The sequence below is a fragment of the Rhinoderma darwinii genome, chromosome 1 (genome assembly GCF_050947455.1).
Source record: "Rhinoderma darwinii isolate aRhiDar2 chromosome 1, aRhiDar2.hap1, whole genome shotgun sequence".
In the NCBI taxonomy this organism is placed as follows: domain Eukaryota; kingdom Metazoa; phylum Chordata; class Amphibia; order Anura; family Rhinodermatidae; genus Rhinoderma; species Rhinoderma darwinii.
The window spans coordinates 129,018,164-129,040,865 of NC_134687.1; the positions used below are offsets into that span (position 1 = coordinate 129,018,164).

The window sequence follows — 22,702 nt, forward strand, 5'->3', positions numbered from 1 at the left end:
ATAGTAGGGGTTAACTTTTTACCTGCAGTATTCATTCACGGGGCGTTGTCGTTGCCTGGGCACCGCCTGTTACCTGTCTGTTATATAACTACACCTATGGCTCACAGCAGCACACTAGAACTAGCCATGAATAAGAGCACAGATCGTGCTTGAAACGCGTAGGCTGCTTTACACCTGCCACTTTTAACCACCTTGATACTACATTTTGTTCCTGTGTCCGTCTCTTATTGTCTACGATTCAATAAAGTGGAAACCGAGTTTCCCCACATTATTATACCTCGCTGGATCCTACCCTCTTTTTTCTTGGAAATATATTTGCCATAAAAAGGTGTACTTGGTCTTCAACAATATTTACAGTAGATAGGTGGTAGATAGGTGGTATCTGTCAAGTAACATCCACATGAATACCAGTACCCAAGGTTTCTCAGCAGAACATTACCCAGAGCATCACACTGCCTTTCAGCGGTGAACATTCTGACTGCTCTGCGGCTACACAGCCCTAAACGCAGAATGCTGCATTTTATATCTGACACCTTTCTATCATAGTCAGCATTAACCTTTTTCAGCAATTTGTGCTTTTCTGTGGGATAAAATGAGACAGGCTAGCCTTCGCTCCCCACGCGCACCAATGAGCCTTGCGCGCCCATGACTCTGTTGGTCACCCGTTGTCTTTCCTTGAAACACTTTTGGTAGGTACTAACCACTGCATTCCAGGAACACTCCACAAGATCTGCAGTTTTGGAGATACTCTGAACCACACATCCAGTCATCGCAATTTGGCCCTTGTCAAAGTCACTCAGATCCTAATGCTTGTCCATTTTTTCTGCTACTAACACAACAACTTCAAGAACTGACTATATCACCCCACAACAGGCGCCATTGTAACGTGATGACTAAATGTTTATTATTGAATATGCCAATACATATTGTTATTTATTCCTATATCTATTGCTAAATGTTTATATTGGTACCTAATCCAAGACATACTGAAATCTATGCCTCTACTTATTACTATATCTGTTTCTACATAATTTTACACATTCTCTTACTTGTTGATACATGGAACTTATTCTTATACCTCTTGATACTTATTATTATACTTACGTTGATGTATATTCAAATACCTTTTGTAGAAAATACTAGGTAAGAAAATTCTTCTCATACCCGTTATGTACGCCTACACCTATCCCTAAACTTATTATTACTGCCAATTCCTATACCTATGATACCTATGATAGCCATGTTTGTATCTTTTGTAGCTATTCCTTTAAGTGTAGCTTCTATTTCCTATTGTTATCTACATCTTTACCCACTGATGTGTTTTCTATACCTATTGATATCCATTTCTTTACCTATTGTAACTTATTTATACCCATTAATAACTTTTCATATAGCTACAAAACCATATATCTTCATCTCCTCATAACTATGCCTAACCCTATGCTATGTATAAAAAAAAAACATACATTTCTGCCTTATTATACACATACTTAGATCTATTTGTACACACTCCTATAATTACCGATTCTCATTCCTATTATTTACTTGTTTTGTAAGGTATTTTATTACTGATTGAAACACATACCTATAGATATTGTTACCTACGCATACCATCTGCTATCCATTCCAATTTCTATAGTTACTTATACTTACTGATAACTTTTACTATTTCTTTACCCAGATACATTTCTAGTCTTATATCTATTACTGCATATTTACTATACCTATTGTTACTTATGCCTTTGCCTGTTATCAGCAATTTTGCTATCTGTTATCGCTTATTCCTAGTACTGTTTACAATATATATATATATTATACATAAACACACACATATATAGTGATTTATTCCTATACATTTTGCTACCGGCTACTCTTATAACCCATTTGTATACCTATTGATGGCTAGTCCTATACCTAATACTATTTATGTCTATTGATAATTATCAAATGCCTATTGTTACATATTTCTCCTAATAGCATTACTTATTGATCTGCCTAATATTACTTTTTTATGCTTTTTATTAGTTACCTATTGCTATACTTACATTTTTAGACCTTTTATTAGCTACCTATTCCTTTACCTACCTTTTTCCCTTGACCTACCCATGCTCATTTATTTACCCAGTAATATCTATTGGCGATCCCTACATGTTTCTATATCTACAGCAGATATTGCCACTATCCCCATAGCTGTGGCTGCACTTGTTGCCTGCTCCAGGTGGCAGGTGAATGTTATGACTTTTTATTACACCCGACACTGCTGTCTTGCTCCGTCTTGGATACCAGAGGCTGCATGCAAATATTACGTTGCCCTCAGCTGTGATGACGATGACCGGTACAGTACAGTATAATAAGCCAGCGCTGGAGACAGCCACCTTCTCAGACACAAGGCAGACTGAGAGCACGTGACCGCGGTCATGTGACGCGCTGATGTCACGCTGACATCACAGCTCCTCTCTCTGCATGGGAACTAGACAGCACGGTGCTCAGTCTGCCTGTCACTCAGCTGCTGCCGCTTCCCATAGAGCTGGTGTCCGGGCTGCACCGTGCCTGCCTGCCTGTCAGCGCAACACTCCTCTGGACGCGACCGCCCGCAGACCGTAGCCGTGCCCACAGCGCTCTAGCCCGGCTGTAACCCTCTCCAGCAGCTGCCAGACACAAGCCGACAAGCTCCGGGGAACGGGGGGATGTGACAGGCTGGACGCGCAGGGTTGTGAGGACGGGGCTGATTGACGAAAAGGAGGAAAAGTTTTCCAACTCTGTAAGACCCCCCGCGGGAGCGTGCAGGGAGCGGCTGTGGCTTGTTTGTGGGGTGACCTTGCTCCAGACGCCCGGGCTCCCCAGTCTGTGGCTGGAGGGTGTGACTGGACACGTTTGTGGAGCTGTCACCTATTGAAGAGCGTTCTTATTTGTCTCCGTGGTCGCCAGTGACTGGGGATTACAGTCACCTCTTCCTGCTGCCCGGTGTCACGGATCAGTCTGAACGTAAACGGTCTGTCAGGAGGGAGAAGCTCACCGTCCCCCGCCTACCATGACATAGGAAAGGTGAGTGAGGAATGGGCACGAGCACTGCTCCTTTCCGTGCAAAGTCCTGGCGGGATCCTACTCCGCTGCCCAGACTGCTATTAACTCTTTACTGCACCGCCAGGTAGCTAGCCTGCCACTACTTCCCAAACTACAGTGCAACTCCTGCCTGCTGCCTCCTTCATTGCAAGGGGTTAACCGCACATGTCAACGTCTCCTACATGACACCTAGTAAGACGCATGATGTGTACTTGTCACCTGTCCATCTCACCGTGCTCTGTGTGAGAGGGAGGGGGCAGCCAATAATGTTATATGGTGAGAAGCCAGACATAGTCTCAGACACAACATCTCTGTAGGCTGCCGTGCGGTTATGTGCTCTGTAGGCTGGCTAGATCTATATACGTTATTATGCACGTGTGCCCTGCCCTATGGCATTGTATATTTTTTCAGCACAGGGTACATGGCATATTGATCGCGTCCTGAATGGATGAGCACTTTTATGGCTTCTTACATTCCCTGTTTGTTATGTTTCTTATGTCTGGATTCCTTGTATGATTTTATTCTGTAGAGCCTTGACCAGTACCCCTCCCCCCACACAGTTTTCCCATCCCCACTAACAATAATAATAATTTTTCAAACCCTACTGAAAGCAAATAATGTGCTATTTAGTTCAGTTTAGAAACCGCCCACAGGATTTCAATATGAACTTTTTTTTTTTTTTTTTTTTTTAAGACCAGTCACCGCCCAATTACATACAGTATTAATATAGATACCAATGACTCAAGTCACTTTCATGTGCCACCAATGTAACTTTCCATGAGTGACAGTCACATTGCACCCGCGCTTGCTATGTTGTAACATTATGAATGATGACATTTCTAGTTGCATCTATTTTTAAGGTGCTCCTGTATAACCTGCTTATGGCCATGCTGGCCGAGTGACAAATAGAAGGAGCGTGTGCAACTAAAAATGGGTGAAAAGTCTTTCATCCGGTCCTAAGGGTTCGTGTACGCTCGTCTGTCTGTCGTCATTGACCATCTTCAATGGACAATGCAGTGTAATGTTGATGGGGGTGTTGGCTGTATAACCAGTCACTGTCATTTTAATGGTTAGATTCAGGCTGTGATCTGTCACAGTGACCCCTATTGTGGTGCGAAATATGGTCCATTAATGTACATTATTGTTTATGGTGGTGAACCAGACACAAGTTAGAGTTAACCCATGACGTTTAAAATATCCCGTTTTTTTAATTTGCCTTAAAATGAGCAACGCATTGTGAATTTGTGGAAATTTCCAGTCCTCTATATACGTGTATTTCATGCATTATTGCAAACCAGTAGAGAGTGGGTTTGAACTTGATACAGATGCTCTGCCAGGTAATGCTGAATAAACCACACAGGGCACCAGGCTGCATGCCAAATAGCTGCAGGCCTATGTGGCTCACTGTGTTGCAGGTGGAGCTCCTAGCACCGTCTCCTAGAGACTGTCAGTGTTTTCATTTAAATCATCTTTGCCCTTTTCTATTCCTTGTTCTACCTGCTAGGTCAGTAGTAGATTTCCAAATAACCTTCCTATAACCTGATCTGCCTTTCAGAGAATGAGGCACAGACATGGAATTACTTTTTGGGTGTGACAAGGGTGGTAAAAGTATTTCTGATTATTGGATGACCTGTTTTGGAAGAAAAATATGATGAAAAAGCAATACTGATAAACATTCCAAATCCTAAAAATGTGCGAATACATTAGCTCGTGTACATGGGTACGTACATGGGTACATACATAGATACATACATAGATACATAGATACATAGATACATAGATACATAGATACATAGATACATAGATACATAGATACATAGATACATACATACATAGATACATACATACATAGATACATACATACATAGATACATACATACATAGATACATACATACGAGATAAAAAGTTAGATAATAGATGAAAGATGTTAGATTCATATTTGACAGATAAATATTACATGATATATATTTGATTTACAGAAACAGTTATCTAGAGGAGGCGCCATGTATAGTATGAATGTTAGATTTTTCAGAGGTCATTGCTATCACACCTGTGTTGATGTACATTTATCACCTCTGGAAATCCATAGATCACTGCATATGCACCTTTTATCCCTCTGAAGTGAAACTTTGACAGCTCCCAGTTGTGGCACAGCTCTCCTCCTTGACTGCTAGGTGAAACTTGTACTTTTCACATTGAAAAGTGAATAGCACTCAGTTTTCTATTCCCTCCAGCAAGTAAAGGGTTATCTTTTGTGTCGCAGCAACTTAATATCAGTCATGCCACCCTCCTCATAACTGACAGGTCAGTTGAACCAGTGAGATGGCTGAGAGCATTGAAGGAGTGTCAATGAGAGAGGAGCGGGGCAGGGTCCAACTAGCACTTGCCATGTGACAGAGGTCGTGCTTAACCATTAATGTGCTAAGATTTGTGGTCTGTGTTGTTGAGCACTGGAAACGTGTGCCTTATATAACTCCGAGCACGAGAGCACATGTGCAATACTGGCATGTCTGGTGCAGTCAGACTTACCCTGCTTCCACCACTGGGTAGACAATGGCAGACTAATGCCAGCTCTGGTGTTTACACACTAGTGCTAATCTCTCTCCACTACTGTACCTACTGCACCTGGAGGATATAGGAAATCTGATAAATAGAGGAAAGAGGATAAATGCCAAGTAGGAATTAATGCAGGTAGGGAGCAGGTGCAAACGTCAGACCTCAGAAATGAACCACAGTGCCAGTTGCGGCTGAGCTATAATATTAAATCCCATTGTCCTACATGATCATTTTATACTGCTGATGTAACCTACAGCAGCAATGATTGAGAATTGATGATCATATATTCTAATGTCATGTACAGGATCTGTATGATTTATTTTAAAACCTGTTTTCTAATATGAAGTCATTTATAGTGTCAGACTGCCTGGTTCCAGTCTGTAGCCCAGGTATACATAGACTTTGGAAGTGCGTGCGCTGCGTTTGTAGGATATCTTCTTGGGGTCTATTGGGGCTTGCCATGACCATAAGAAGAATCGTGAAGAGGGAAGACTTTGCTTTCTTAAACTTCTTAGTTTGGAAATGTCAATCTTTTAGGGTAGTTCCTTTATCCGACTTGGTAAACAGAAGAATATTAATTAGCACGGCTCATTAATCTTTTTTTTTTACATGTCCTCACTCTAATATATCACCGCACAGCTCTGTAACTCTTAGATCCCACTGTTCTACTATGCTATGTGACAAGGTTAAACACTTACACGCAGTAGCACTAAATACGTTAAGGATTTCATGTTTTACATTTTTTTTTTTTTTTTTAAAGAACTGCAAACTCTTGCATAATATACACTCTCAGCACGCTTGACTTGTGTGCGGATGTAAGGAATTGACAATCTAACCACACAGTCTGACATTAAATTTTCATTCTGCCACCGCTAAGAGTTAATCCTATAAAGGTGTCTCAAGACTTGCCAGCATAGCATGTGTTAAGAACTCTTTCCAGCAGCCAGAAGGTTAACCTGGATAACTGGCAGTTGTTTTCAAAGCTATTACAGTACTTGTGACTTTGGTATTGACTGTCAGTAGCGGGATTAAAGGTTGTATCCCTATTTTAAGCTTAGGGTGCTCTTACTTAAAACAAAACAGAGAAAAGTAAATTTTCTGGGCCGGGGCATGGTACTACAGGTTTCTTACTAGCTGCAAGAAAAAAATTAGGGCTTGTCGACACAACGGAATTGGTGCAGAAAATTTCTGTAGCAATTCTGTTGAAAGTAGCAGACTTTCCGCTGCGGAATAATTGCACAGTTTTCAAATTGTATTTTTTTTTTTTTAAATTTTAAATATTTTTTTTTTTTTACTGCAAAATGGTGTGTCCACTTTCCGCAGCAGCATTTGACATCCTGCAGTACGAAAAATATGCAGCACGGGTCAATTTCTGGTCAAAATTTTTACGCAGCGCGAGGATGAGATTTGTTAAACCTCACCCACTTTGCTGCTTCTGTATTTTGCTGCGTAGTTTCCGTCTGCAATTCCAGACGGAAAATATGCAATTCCGCTACGTGTGGAGAAGCCCTTATGCTACAACTCGGTTATGAAGGTGAATTGGCCTGCTGATACTCTATAGACAGAACTTTGCAGTGTACATGTAGTTTTTGTGTTTTGAGCTGGACACAAAAAAGTAATTGTAAATCCAATAAATTTAGTGTCCATTAGTTCACACTTTTTGTTTAGTATGTTTTTTTCCATTCGTTCAAGACTTCAGTCTAACATATGAAAATTCGAAGTTTATATGAACATGTATATTCATTACAAAGGTCATAATGTGAGCCTATACTTCATATGTGCATATGCTATATGTGACAGAAAAGATATTGGAGTAGTGAGTATAGTGCGGGGGGGGGGGGTGATATAGGTAGGGTATATAGAAACATGTGCATATAATCCCAATGTATCATAAAGAATCTTTAATCCAAGAGGGTATTTCTGAAAGACTCCAATGTGAGGTGGAGGGCTTCACTTACTGGATGGCGTCAATTGTGCTGCTGTGTACTGGCTGTTTAGTTATTATTCGTGGCTTTAATACACTGTTGCTTTGTTATATAAATAAAAAGGATGAAACCTTTTTGTCAGCGTTTCCATTAAATATGCAGCGAAATAATATTTAAAGAATAGCTCCAGTAAACATGAAACATCCGTATCACATAGTTTGTATGTGATCTCGATTTCTTATAAATTTTCTTTTTGTTAAGACTTGTTTTGTACAATACATTTATAAACCATGGGTTATAGCATTGTAAAGTATTACGTGTTCTCTAAGGGTAATAAGCTCACACGCAGCAGCTTTGTCGCAGACATTTCCTCTACTAAAAAAACCCATTTCTTATAACTGATTGGGTTTGTTTCTGTAGCAAGTGCATGGACTTCTGCAAGCCCTATTTGGATAAATGATCGCGTGTATGAATATACCCTGTCTATACAGTGTAAAAGCTCCTACATGGGCCTATATGTTGCCATGGTAACAGACCGCAAATAAACCCAGTGTAGTCATATTGTCCTCTACTTCTTGCTTGGGCTGTGTTCGTATTTCGTTTGTTTTTTGTTTTTTTAAAGGAGCCTACGTTCGGCAAATTGCAAATGTGTTTACATCACGAAATGTGAACAATGCCTTGCCTACCAAATATGTTATGGCAAAATGAGAGCAAGATCAGACTACACAGGGCTTATTTGTTTGTTGCCTGTTACCATGGAAATATATAGGCCTGAATAGAAGCTGTAGGCACAATACCATAGACCATTTTTATAAAATTAGCAAAGTTGCTTTTTTTTTTTTCTTTCCATTCTTAGAATAAAAAAATTGGTTTCAAAGTTGTACATAGCCTTTAAGGATTTAAAGTAAATGTATTTGATCATATTTTGCATGACGCCTAACTCTTCATTTCTAAATTCTCATTGATACAATATTGTTATGCATTTTTATTGATACATTGTTTTATATATATATATATATATATATATATATATATATTATACACACAAGCGACATATCACGATAAGATTTATTGATCAAAGATTAAATGTAATCATAGTTTTACTTTGAGAAAGTTGAACATTGACTTTTTTTTTATTGCTTTTTCTAGGTATGGAAACAAAAGGATATCACGGCTTTCAGGAAGGAGGAGATATGGAGAGACGATGGGGTGAGGTGCCACAGCCTATGGAATTATCATCTTCCAGACAGCAGGGTGCTGATTCTTACATGGAAATTGTAAATGTGAGTTGTGGATCTGGGACCTTTTCACAAAATGTCACCGAAAGCGAAGTTAAAGAGAAACCAGATCTCCCTTGCCTACAGCAAGATAGTAATCAGTCTGGTATTTTACCACAAGAGATTAAGCCCGAATTGGAGTCAAAAGAACTTTCTGCAACTGTAGCAGAGTCTATGGGATTATACATGGATTCAGTGCGGGATGCCGAATTCGCATATGAACAGCAAAACCAGCAAGGAGCGATTGGTACTGGAAATATTTATCAAAACATGGAGCACTTTGTGAAATTTTACAAGCAAAGTGCTTGTAGCACTTTTCCATTAGACTGCCAAAATCCATCTGTAAGCTCTATTTTGGAAGTTGACAATTCCATGAATGGTAAAGTAAATAGTAATACTTTAAGGAGCCCCTCATCCTGCAATGAGAAGTGTTCAACAACTAATAGCCCATCCAACATGGGACTATCTGTTTGTAGCCCTGGAATTGACTCTGTCTCTTCAACTACTTGTTCCACCAACTTTGGAAATTTTACAGTACACAGTCCGGTTAACCAGGGAACTTCTGTTTCATGCTCACCAAATGTTGATAATAGATGTTCTATTTCACATAGTCCTGCACATGCTAGTACGGTGGAGTCCCCTTTGTCAAGCCCATTGAGTAGTTTGAGATCACCTATATCAAGCCCACCAAGTCACTGCAGTATAAAATCCCCAGTATCCAGTCCAATAAATATTGCCGTGAGGCCCAATGTGTCTAGTCCTGGGAATATTAACACAAGATGCTCTCTTTCCAGTCCTTCCAATGTCAATAATAGGTCCACAATTTCTAGTCCTGCTGCAAGTTCTATGGGGTCTTCTATCTGCAGTCCAGCACATAACACTTTGGGATTTCCTTCTGCTGTCTTACCTACAGAGTGTCGAACTGATGCCACCAATATCAGTACAGAAGCTAAAGACAAACCTGCCCAGCAACTCTTATTTCCCAAAATGGAAACTATGGATAATGAGAGTTGTACAAATAGCTTGGTAAAGTTCATTAAGCCAGATCCTGATGGTACTTTTATTGACTCCTGTTTTGGAGATCGCTGTAAGGTTTCTTCTGATACAACGTTCCCAATCTCTATAAAGCAAGAGCCAGGTAAAAGCACTTGTTCTAATTCTCTATTTAAAACCAACCAATCAGCAAATCCTTTTCCATTTATGGATGGCTCATACTTTACTTTTATGGATGATAAAGATTACTATTCCCTATCTGGAATTCTAGGACCACCTGTTTCATCGTTTGTTGCCAGTTGTGATGGCAATGGATTTTCTAGCCAAGGCCTCAACTTGGGGATTAAACAGGAGGCTGATGATAATTATTTTCCAGAGAACTCCATGCCTTCTTCAGCTATTGTGGGTGTTAACTCAGGTGGACAGTCATTTCATTATAGGATTGGAGCTCAAGGCACTATCTCTCTAACCAGACCGGTCAATAGAGAGCAGCCTTTCCAGCATTTGAGCTCATTCCCTCCAGTTGGTTCACTGGTCGAAAATTGGAAAACACATTCAGAATTGTCTCAAAGTTCTTTGTCATCCAGAAGAAATGATGGTTTTCCAGGCCCAGGATACATTCCAGAAAACATGTCAAGGTGAGTAAGAGTAATCACGTTGTGAATTCACAACAAGTTGATGGACGTCACAAGATTGTTATTGCCAGTGAGTGTGATGTACATTTCGAGAAGCTGTAGGTGTAACTGGTGTGCTATATTCTGTTGATTTTATACAATGTTTACCTTGGAATTAGTGCTTTTTGATGTATTCATTACCATTGACTTGGTGATGTTGCTGGGTATACAAAAATGAAATACCGTTTTTTCTTTTCTTGTCCCTTTACTTTAAGAACTGCCAAGTCTAAAGTAGGAGTTGGCATTGTGTAAGAGGTTTAATTATTATCACAAATCTGTGAAAAAAACATGACTTACAAATACTAAACTTAGAACAGTTTATAAAAATGATACTATTACATTTAGCTTCTGACTGTTTTTAATATGCAGCTAATGCAATAGAAAAACTGTTTTATATATTGACCTCTTACACATTTATTCTAATTATCTGAAGATCTTCTATAGATTTGGCTTATTTATGGCAGTGTTTAAAAACTAAGAACTTAAATCTGACGTCACACTGACATGATGCCAGTACTTGCACAAACCAATTTTTTCAGTTTTATTTCCTTTGATCTGATTTCCAAATCTGTGAAAAAAACATGACTTACAAATACTAAACTTAGAACAGTTTATAAAAATGATACTATTACATTTAGCTTCTGACTGTTTTTAATATGCAGCTAATGCAATAGAAAAACTGTTTTATATATTGACCTCTTACACATTTATTCTAATTATCTGAAGATCTTCTATAGATTTGGCTTATTTATGGCAGTGTTTAAAAACTAAGAACTTAAATCTGATGTCACACTGACATGATGCCAGTACTTGCACAAACCAATTTTTTCAGTTTTATTTCCTTTGATCTGGTGTGTGTGTGTGTGTGTGTGTGTGTGTGTGTGTGTGTGTGTGTGTGTGTGTGTGTGTGTGTGTGTGTGTGTGTGTGTGTGTGTGTGTGTGTGTGTGTGTGTGTGTGTGTGTGTGTGTGTGTGTGTGTGTGTGTGTGTGTGTGTGTGTGTGTGTGTGTGTGTGTGTGTGTGTGTGTGTGTGTGTGTGTGTGTGTGTGTGTGTGTGTGTGTGTGTTTGTGTTGTTCATTTAATTTTGTATGACATTCCAAATATAGATAGACAAAGTTATACTTTTGGGAGGAGAGAAGCACGGCGCCACATAGTGCAAAATAAATGCTGGTAGAAAATGCAAAAGGCAAGGGGGCAATGCTGTTGCTCACCTTGTAAGTTTGTGCGAAATGCTGGCACAATACTGGTAATCGGAATGAACAGCCGCAGCCAGGTCCCAGCCGGTAAACCCGTAACAGTTACCGCCAATACAGAGGTTATAAGAGGAGAAAATTGTGTGTGTGTGTATATATATATATATATATATATATATATATATATATATAATACTAGTGGACCTATGATAGGTTGTGAAATAATAGAGGTGTTAATGAAAATAAAAGATTTATTAGTAATCTGGCAACGTGTTTCGACGTTGGACTACCTTCTTCATCAGGCCAATAATGAGTTATACTTTTGTCTTTGTTCATATAGCGATGTTATTGACATTTTCATATTTCTTACTTGGCATGTGAAAATATAAGTTTAGATGTCCAGAAGTAAAGTAATCATTTTCTGTCACTGTAGCAATAGCTCTTAAAGTTCAAAAAATAAATTCGGAATTAGCTGTATTTCTGACCGCTATATGACTTTTGTATATGGCATGTTTCAGCAGTTTTCCCTTCTTCAGGTTCGATCTCTAATTCTCAGTTTTCCCTGAGCTAGTGGGTAGAGCCTAACTGCTATGATGTGTCCCATACATTGCACACAGAAGAAAACAGCCTGCACTATCTATATGGCATGATACAGAGAGAAGTAGCAGCTCCATGGAGGATATTATACACCAGTAATGAGCAGTATAGCTTAGAATCCAGCATTAGGGTAAGATAAAACACTTGCTAGAAGCTGCAATAGCGTCTGTCTCTCTCTATGCAACTTCTCCCCTCCCCTCTCCATAGACTTCTATGGGCGGCAGCTGTAACCTCATCTCTGAGCTGATGGGCTATCGTTATCTCTGCCTCACTGAAGAATGGTGATTTCAGAGTAAGTGATCCCTGCAGGGGGAGGAGGAGTGGAGTCTGATAAGTGGAGAAAGAGGCATTTTTATGTAATCCGATATATTACAAAGTTTCTTATCTTCAAATGGAAAAACAAAAGGGAGGAAACCTCCAGCTCACCAATCCTGCGTCTCAAGTGGAAAAACCTCGTTCGGATCCTCGCGACGGCCCACGGTAGATAATGCAGATAATTCACTTATACTATTAATTTATGGGGAAAAAAATAAACTATAGTTACTCTTTAATGTTCACATCATCCGATATTGAAAATCTTGTTACTTCCCCAATCCGAAAATTGGGGGAAATGGCTATGTATCCACTCTATGTATCCACCGACCATATCCGTTCAGAATCTCTGCATTGTGCGGCTTCATTTTCCTTTTAGAATAAACAGATACAATATTTTCAACCAAGGTTTCATGAAGGCGAGTCCATGCTTTAGTGAAATGTCTGTACCTGGTTACTATGAAGTATACATAGGGCTACACAGCAGTGGTAACTATTTGTGTGTGGATACGGATATATACTGCTTTCAAAAGCTTGTGTTGGATGCTATGAATAGTACGTCATGTACGGTATAGAATACCTATAAAGACAGACAACAATACTAGAAGTGTAAATAACCATAGTACAAGTAAAGCACTAACCAATATAAAAAAAATATATCTTTATTTGGAAAATATTTAAAAACATACATAGACCATCACATACAATATAAAACGACACATAATAAAAATGTGAGCAACAAATATATCATATTATACATCCATGGAATCAAACAGTGTATTGACAATACTGTACAAGAATACCTCAAGAGTTAACGGTATACTAAATATGTACACACTGGACAAAAAATACAAATGACCGTGTCAGAGAGACTGATCCAAGATATAAAAAATATATAAAGTCCGGATCAGATCCATGTCAAATACCAACCGATATTCTGCATGTCTGCCCCTAAATGGGTCAACCACAGACCACACCAAGACACCCCGACGTACTTTTCGCCGTCAGCTTTTTCAAGGGGTAATGGTAAGTGAGGAGTCGTGAGTGTATATATAGGAGGGAACGCTATCACATACTCCAATCAAAGGAGGACATTCCTGCACATACAGGTGAAGTAAATGAACACTCAAGCACATGAGCCCAGAGTACCTTATTAATTCAACATGTGTGCACAGCAGAAAGGCACTGCATCATCAAGCAGCGCCGAGTGGAGGGGACCATAGCGGCGCTCACATGACACTGAAGCAATCATTGCCATGTTGGAAAAATGCAGGATTGCCCAGACTATAATGTTAATGCCGTACTAGCATAATCGCATACCTAGAGAATCCTAATGGTGCATCTCGTGCACGCGTATGGCCGTCATGCTCACATCACCCTGGAACAGCAGAGAGGCACTGCGTCATCAAGCGGTGCCAGGGGGAGGAGATCAGAGCGACACACGCAACACATGAACTACGTGGCCATATTAAGAAAGGGCAAACTTGGCAGGATTATCCTACTCACCAAGAATGTAAATAACACGCTGCGTGATCCTGTCGTGCCAGGGAGACGGACATAAACAGTAAGTGAATGCCAGTATCACCATAATGCCATAGAAGGGGGAGATCAGAACAGCTGCATAGTAATACGTAGTGTATATTCTATCAAACATATTTTATAGCTAATCACATGAATTCAATTACAATGATAAATGCATGTTACATAGAATATTCTCATAAACAATAAATAATAAATCATCACAATACAAAAATATCGAAATCCAAATCTTAGGCAATATAATCAAATAAATATATACATCGCAGCTTGATATGAATATAACGAGGATCTTCAATCAGAAAATCCCCAATATAGTCATATATACTTTTTATTATTATTTTTATATGTGTGTAAATAAAATAAATGGTGGAACAACCAGGACATTAGTAATAATAATGAATAATAATACATTTATAATCATGTGAAAAATAACAAATAAAAATAAAAAAACAAAACTTGACCACACAAAAGCATAATATACAAACCTCCACCTCTGAAAAAGAATTATAATTAAGATCACATTAATCACAAAAAATGTGAATATTGTAATCAGTCATAGACTATGTGAAATAACTAATATATTATTTACCCCTATGAGTATGTGTAGATAATATGTTGTAAGGGACAAAAATATATGTCCAAATATAAAATAGTGTACATATATCTATGTGAGTATTCATACACATAATAATATGGATTATACCCCCAAAATAAAAGGCCAATCTAAGCCCAAAAAGCCTAATACGAGGGGAGGATAAAAATTATTAAATATATGCCCCTTAATAAAGCTGATGATGAAAAGTTTACACGCAATTGGATATTCCATGCTACCATATAATAGGTTAAAAAAACAAAGCACAATAAATCACACCAACAGATTAGCAAATGTCCACTGGACTCATAGAATATATAGAGATCCATTTCAAATCGCAGTCTTGTTGCCAACGAGGTCCATCAAAGGTTGCGAAATTGTTTAATATCCATAGTAAGCCAACCTATAGCCAAAGATGATAATTAGTCGTCTTTATTCTCTTGAGTTACTTATGTCAGTATCCCATTTAGATAGCTTTAAAAGTACCACACCTACAGTGAAGGAAATAAGTATTTGATCCCTTGCTGATTTTGTAAGTTTGCCCACTGTCAAAGACATGAACAGTCTAGAATTTTTAGGCTAGGTTAATTTTACCAGTGAGAGAGAGATTATATTTAAAAAAAAAACAAACAGAAAATCACTGTCAAAATTATATATATTTATTTGCATTGTGCACAGAGAAATAAGTATTTGATCCCTTTGGCAAACAAGACTTAATACTTGGTGGCAAAACCCTTGTTGGCAAGCACAGCAGTCAGACGTTTTTTTTGTAGTTGATGATGTTTGCACACATATTAGATGGAATTTTGGCCCACTCCTCTTTGCAGATCATCTGTAAATCATTAAGATTTCGAGGCTGTCGCTTGGCAACTCGGATCTTCAGCTCCCTCCATAAGTTTTCGATGGGATTAAGGTCTGGAGACTGGCTAGGCCACTCCATGACCTTAATGTGCTTCTTTTTGAGCCACTCCTTTGTTGCCTTGGCTGTATGTTTCGGGTCATTGTCGTGCTGGAAGACCCAGCCACGAGCCATTTTTAATGTCCTGGTGGAGGGAAGGAGGTTGTCACTCAGGATTTGACGGTACATGGCTCCATCCATTCTCCCATTGATGCGGTGAAGTAGTCCTGTGCCCTTAGCAGAGAAACATACCCAAAACATAATGTTTCCACCTCCATGCTTGACAGTGGGGACGGTGTTCTTTGGGTCATAGGCAGCATTTCTCTTCCTCCAAACACGGCGAGTTGAGTTAATGCCAAAGAGCTCAATTTTAGTCTCATCTGACCACAGCACCTTCTCCCAATCACTCTCAGAATCATCCAGATGTTCATTTGCAAACTTCAGATGGGCCTGTACATGTACCTTCTTGAGCAGAGGGACCTTGCGGGCACTGCAGGATTTTAATCCATTACGGCGTAATGTGTTACCAATAGTTTTCTTGGTGACTGTGGTCCCAGCTGCCTTGAGATCATTAACAAGTTCCCCCCGTGTAGTTTTCGGCTGAGCTCTCACCTTCCTTAGGATCAAGGATACCCCACGAGGTGAGATTTTGCATGGAGCCCCAGATCGATGTCGATTGACAGTCATTTTGTATGTCTTCCATTTTCTTACTATTGCACCAACAGTTGTCTCCTTCTCACCCAGCGTCTTACTTATGGTTTTGTAGCCCATTCCAGCCTTGTGCAGGTCTATGATCTTGTCCCTGACATCCTTAGAAAGCTCTTTGGTCTTGCCCATGTTGTAGAGGTTAGAGTCAGACTGAATAATTGAGTCTATGGACAGGGGTCTTTTATACAGGTGACCATGTAAGACAGCTGTCTTTTAATGCAGGCACCAAGTTGATTTGGAGCGTGTAACTGGTCTGGAGGAGGCTGAACTCTTAATGGTTGGTAGGGGATCAAATACTTATTTCTCTGTGCACAATGCAAATAAATATATATAATTTTGACAATGATTTTCTATTTTTTTTTTTTGTTAGATTATATAAAACAATCTCACTGGTAAAATTAACCTAGCCTAAAAATTCTAGACTGTTCATGACTTTGACAGTGGGCAAACTTACAAAATCAGCAAGGGATCAAATACTTCTTTCCTTCACTGTATGTCACAGACCTATTCCTCACTAACATTAAAAGTGACTATGTACCAGGATACATATATACCAAAGCAATTATATGTATCTATTTTTATATTCAGTGTTACTGCAAGACCCCATCATTACAAAAATGATGCAAAGGACATTTTCTCAGTTAACCCAGACCCTGGTCTTTAATTTCGTAATCCACTTACATTCAATGCGTTCCAATTTCCAAAAGATGTCACCACCACGAGATCCAATGATGATTTTATCTATACCACAGACACGTAGATCTTGCCATCTGCTGTTGTGTTGTTCCCGAAAGTGCCTAGGGATAGATTTTCAATTTATCAATCTTTTCCCAATCACTACATTCAATTGTCCCTGCTTTCTTGACGTCTCTCACGTGTTCTTGAATACGTACTCGCATCTCTCTTGTGGTCATCCCCACATATGAGAGTTCACAAGGGCAGGTCGCCATATACACCACCCCCGTGGTACTACAATTGATGAAATATACAATTTTAAAGGATTTTTGATTATCCGAATCAGAAAAACTATTTGTTTTTGTAATCACTTGGCAAATGGAACAATTGCCACAAGGAAATGACCTCCCCAGACAGGACCTTTGGAGCCAAACAGATAGGTGTCTGATTTTGGAGCACTGTGATGGCTATGAACCAAAAGATCTTTCAATGTCTTACTCCTTTTAGCTGTCAGTTGTGGTTTAGTAGGTAGACATTTTTTTTAAATCAGGATCTGATAACAGAATTGGCCAAAAGCGAGCCACAATTTCTCTCATTTCTTTCCACTGCGTGTTATATGTGGTGATCAATCTTACCACAGGATCTGGTTGTTTTCGTTTGTGGTGGATCAAAAGGTTATTCCGGTCCGTTGTACATTCTCTTTGATATCCTTTTTCAATATCTCGTCTGCGATAACCCCGCTGCAGGAAAAGATTTTTCAGTTGATATGCCTCGTTTTCAAAATTTGAGTTAGAATCACAGACCCGTCTTGCGCTCAAAAATTGACCTGTAGGATGGCACGTATAGTATATGCAGGATGGAATAAAGATGCATGCAACAAAGCATTAAGTGATGTTTCTTTTACGAAAAATAGTCGTGTTTAAGCCTACCTGTAATATTGGCTGTAATTTTGATGTCCAAAAATTCCATTACCTCTTGACTAATAACATAGGTTAGTCTGATGTTCTGTTGGTTGGCATTTAGGATAGTCAAAAACCGATCAAGTTCCAACCGTGTCCCCGCCAAATAAAGAGGATGTCCTCAAAACGCATCCACATAACCACACTCCCTGATACCATATCCATGGTCTCCTGTACACAGTCTTGCTCCCAAAAGCCAAGGAATAGATTTGCTTATGAAGGGGCACAAGTTGCCCCCATGGCTGTGCCACGCTGCTGCAGATAAAATCTATCTCTAAACATAAAATAATTATGTTCAAGGATGAAGCGCATGAGGGAAATGAGAAGGTCGACCAGTTCAGACTCATGATTTTGTATACGTAAAAAGTGTGAAATTAGCACGTAATCCCAAATCATGGTCCATACACGTGTACAGAGATTCAACATCACAGGATACTAGATACATGTCCTGTTCTATTGTTACCCCATCCAAGCGCTTCAATAAATCCGTAGAATCTCTAATATGACTGTAAATTAGCCACACACGGATGTAAATAGTAGTCGACAAAACGGCATATGGGTTCACAAAGACTCCCGCAGCCTGACACAATTGGGTGATCGGGAGGTATCTTCTGATCCTTATGGATTTTAGGTAATCGATATAGCGTGGGGGTAATAGGATGTTTCACAACCAATCCATCAATAATCTTTTTAGAAATGATGTTGTTATCACATGCTTCAAGAAGTCTAGTATCAAATCGACCCTTAAATATTTCGGTCGGGTTGGATGTCAATAGTCTAGAACAGCTGCTATCACGCAATTGTCTAAACGCCTCGGACTCCTACATCTCAACTGGCCATACAACTACATTTCCACCCTTGTCTGCGGGTTTACAGATCACATTTTTCATGTTTTTTAAGTTCACTCAACCTCTCGCGAGCTCAGCGTAAAGCTATCATAACCCCTATTATGGGGTAACTTGCGTAATTCGTCAACCACCATCCTCACAAACCTCTCCACTCCTCGATTTAATGACAAGGGTGGAAATGTAGTGGATTTGGGACGTATATGTTTGGGAAATCCATCATCGCTCACCTCCTGTTCTTCTAGCAAGGATTCTAGTGCCCGGAACGCTTTCAGTTCTTCTTGGGCTGAAAAGAGATGATGGGGATCACTCTTGGCATAGTGCTTCTTTTATAGATCAATTTTCGAGCAAAAATAAATACATCCTTAATAGCTATAAAGTCATCAAAACCAGACAGGGCAAAATGACAAGCCAAGTGAGAGGACAGAGATCTGACTGGGTGAGTACAACATCTGATAAGTTGATTACCTTTAATTCACCACTTGTATTATCGTCTCCAGAATTCAATTTCCTTTTTATAGGAGGGCGTCTGGTCTCCTATCTCCTATTGTCATGTACGGTATGGTCAATTATTCAATCACGTGTGCGGTAGTGTAGATGCTTCAGCTACCCTGGCAGGGAAGCATAAGCACACTCGGTACGATACCAGTTGATGTTCCTGTAAGTCCTGCATGTTGGAGGAACCTGACACATAGAACACTCGTAAAATCTGGAAAGCATACAGCTTCACAATTGTAGCATATATTCACATTCATAATGGTTCTACCATTGAAAGGTCCTGTATCTGTATCGCCTGTTTTTTGTAAGTATGTTTGACATTTTAATTGCACATATTACGTCCCACCTTCCCTTCTACACTCCCTCTTCATATAATATAATCTTTGAACTCATAAGCTCTGAAGGAAAGTTAAAGTTCAACTTTTATTTGACAAAATATTCTCCTTTCCCCACCGATGAATACTTTGAGCAGCAACCCAACTATATACAGAGGCCACAGCAGGATGGTCATCTCAGTGAGTATCTACACTGGTGGGTCTACGTGGATAAACTATAAACACCAGTGTATAGGGACAGAGCTCCTTATACTTTATTTATTTTTTATTACATTCACTACTCCAGTTTTGAAGATGACCACAGTAGGGAAACTTCTCCGCAGTTGAGATTATCTTGAGCTTTGTAGTGACCTGGCGTAAGTCAGAGCAGGCCTGGGCTTCCAGCAAAACAGAGCAATAATGATCGATTTATAAGTATTTTTGGTGCCAGATGTACCTGTGTATTAAAATGTTTAATATGGATGATGATCTGTTTTTATAAAATTTTATTTTCTTGTATACCAATTCTTATGCCTTTCATTCTCATAATAGAAAAAAATAGGGGTAAGTGTATTAAGTCCGCTGCTTATATACTAAGCCTTTTGTTTCAACCCATAGAAGTGTAACCTAAACATGTTAATATTTAACTTGCCAAGAAATCTAAACCATAGCTCAACAAGTCCTCAGTAAACACGTCACTGACCTCTGGTGCACAGCAACACTCCGCTATCATTTACCTTATTTGATTTTCAGCTTTTATGAAGCATTAGTAAGGTGCATATAATTTTTTTCAATTTTGTAATTGTAAATAGTGTATTTTTTACATATCCGTCTATCCAGATACTATAAAAAAAAAAAAAGTACTAGGACAATTTTACATGACATTAGGGACACATTTTAGGTTTTTTTTTTATTGCAAAGGTTCCACTAAAATCCCCAAGAGTTCCACTGAACCAAACTTAGATGATAGAACTAATTAATAGTTTATTGAATATTCAGTTACTTTTACATTTTGCACGTCCGATATTTGCTTTCATAGAGATAATCAAGCCAAGGAAGAGGACACCCCCCAGTTTGAACAGATGTAATTCTTAATCTTGTACATTTTCCCGCACATGCTCCTTTGCATTTTGGTTGTTATTATTATTATTTATTTTTTCATTTCTATCCATTTTATTAAAACTTGTGTTTTTGTTTTTGTTTTTTTTTGTTTTTTTTCTAGTAAGGAGCAGTTGCTCCATTTGTTGGGTTTCTAGTGAACATATGATCAGTTCATGATCACCAGGGTAGAGACTGGATATAGAAAATGTTTTAAGAGGGCAGCGCTTGTAACGGACTACTTTTGCCTTCTGGGGCTATTCTGTGGCAATGTAATAAGATGGCACCTTAGAATTAAACTGAATGTCACCATTGCTGATTGTGTTATACACTTTGCTGAGTGTGTTTTGTGATGGTCTAATTTATCCATTTTTACCCCTTTTAATATCATCTTGAGGATATTGTGATTCTTTATGGTAGAACTATTTAGTAGACCGATTTTGTGGAGGGTACTTTTAATGTTATTACTTCATCTGTCATAATGTAATGGAGAAATATGAAAAACTTGTTCGGCTCGCAGCCTAAGTAAATGACCGATAGTAGTTTTATAGCTTGCAGGCCATCAGAATGAGAAATCCAAATCGGCGGCTCACAGGCCGTCCAATCCGCAAACAAATACTGGCTCACAGTCCAAGAACTTATTGTCCTGATTGTTACCACATACTTATCTTTGGGTTGTGTCCCTTGGCTTGCTCTCCCATATCACTGGGATTACTCTGATGTATTGTACAGCTTTTTAATCTTATGTACATAACCTATAAAATGATGTTGTGATTCAAATGCATTTATGCTTCTTAGATGGTCTTTTTTTTTTTTTTTTCCATATTTGCGCCCCAGTGGTTTATCCTGATGGATGCCCCTCTTAGTTTTGTTTTTATCACCTCTTGTTAATGGTGTGCTTACTCCACTTTTTTTTTTTTATAATAGAAATGTTAAACTTTAATGTGCATGGCTAGCTTGTCATATTTGGTACGATCGACTGCCGACCCAATGTGTGTGGGAAAATGCTGACAATGGTAGACTTGACTGTACTCCAACATGCCTGCTCCTTTGTACCCCTGGGAGATAAGACACTGACTTATTCCTCTCCCTATTGAAACAAACGTGTATATTTTTTGTGGGATCAGTAGTTATCTGTTAGCTGAGCATAGCTGGAGATTTTGCAGAGGTCTCCATGTCGTATGCAACTTTAAGCCACAGTGTAGCCCAACCTTCAATCTCTTAGGCCCGATGCATATTTTTCAACTGTAATTACGGACCAAAATCATGGACCTAATTAATTTCTATGGGCTATTAAGACCTTTCCGTATTTTTACAAATGGGTATCCGTTCCGTAAAAATGACCCGTAAAATATAGAACACATCCTATACTTGTCCATAATTACTGCGCGGATTCCCCATAGAAGTCTATTGGCGCCTCCATAATTAGACGGCTACGCATGTGTAGCCGTCCGTAATTACAGTGGCGTTGCTAGGCCACGCCAGGTTTGCAGATGTTGCACAATCTCTGTGGTTTTCTTCTTTTTGCGGATCCGTGTATACGGATGCACTATGGACCATATTTGCGGATATCATTTCGTATATGCTGATGACTAAGGACCCATGTTTATGGACCGTATTTAGGGATGGATTAAAATAAACTATATATATAATGTGTTTGATGCACAACTACAGGATTTTTAGTCCAGTACTGCTGTTCGGGATCGAACAATTAAACTAGGGTAAATAAAGCACATCTTAACCAGCTTTTGTCTTGGTTTGTATGACCACAAAATATAAAGCATGTAATTGTAGTTGGTTTAAACGAATATGACATGATTGCCCAGAAAGCTCAGCCTTTTGAGACTGTTTTTGTTCTTGCAGACTGTTTCAAATGAATAATATTCCTAGCTGTCAGATTTCAGATCAAGGAGTATGCCACATCTTTGCCAGCTCTTTGATATTTTGAGTTTGGCATAAAAATTTAAATAAAAACATGTTTTGCC

General features: G+C 39.0%; 1 protein-coding gene across 4 annotated transcripts in view; it reads left to right on the forward strand.

The window, feature by feature from the left end:
* The first annotated feature begins 2,457 nt into the window (after positions 1 to 2,457).
* NR3C2 (nuclear receptor subfamily 3 group C member 2) overlaps positions 2,458 to 22,702 on the forward strand; it is a 351,146-nt gene continuing 330,901 nt past the window's right edge. For all 4 annotated transcript variants that reach the window (XM_075860365.1, XM_075860367.1, XM_075860366.1 and 1 more), the window contains exons 1-2: positions 2,458 to 3,045; positions 8,695 to 10,453. In XM_075860365.1, coding sequence (XP_075716480.1) covers positions 8,697 to 10,453 — 1,757 coding nt within the window. In that variant the 5' untranslated portion in view covers positions 2,458 to 3,045; positions 8,695 to 8,696. The remainder of the gene's footprint in view (positions 3,046 to 8,694; positions 10,454 to 22,702) is intronic.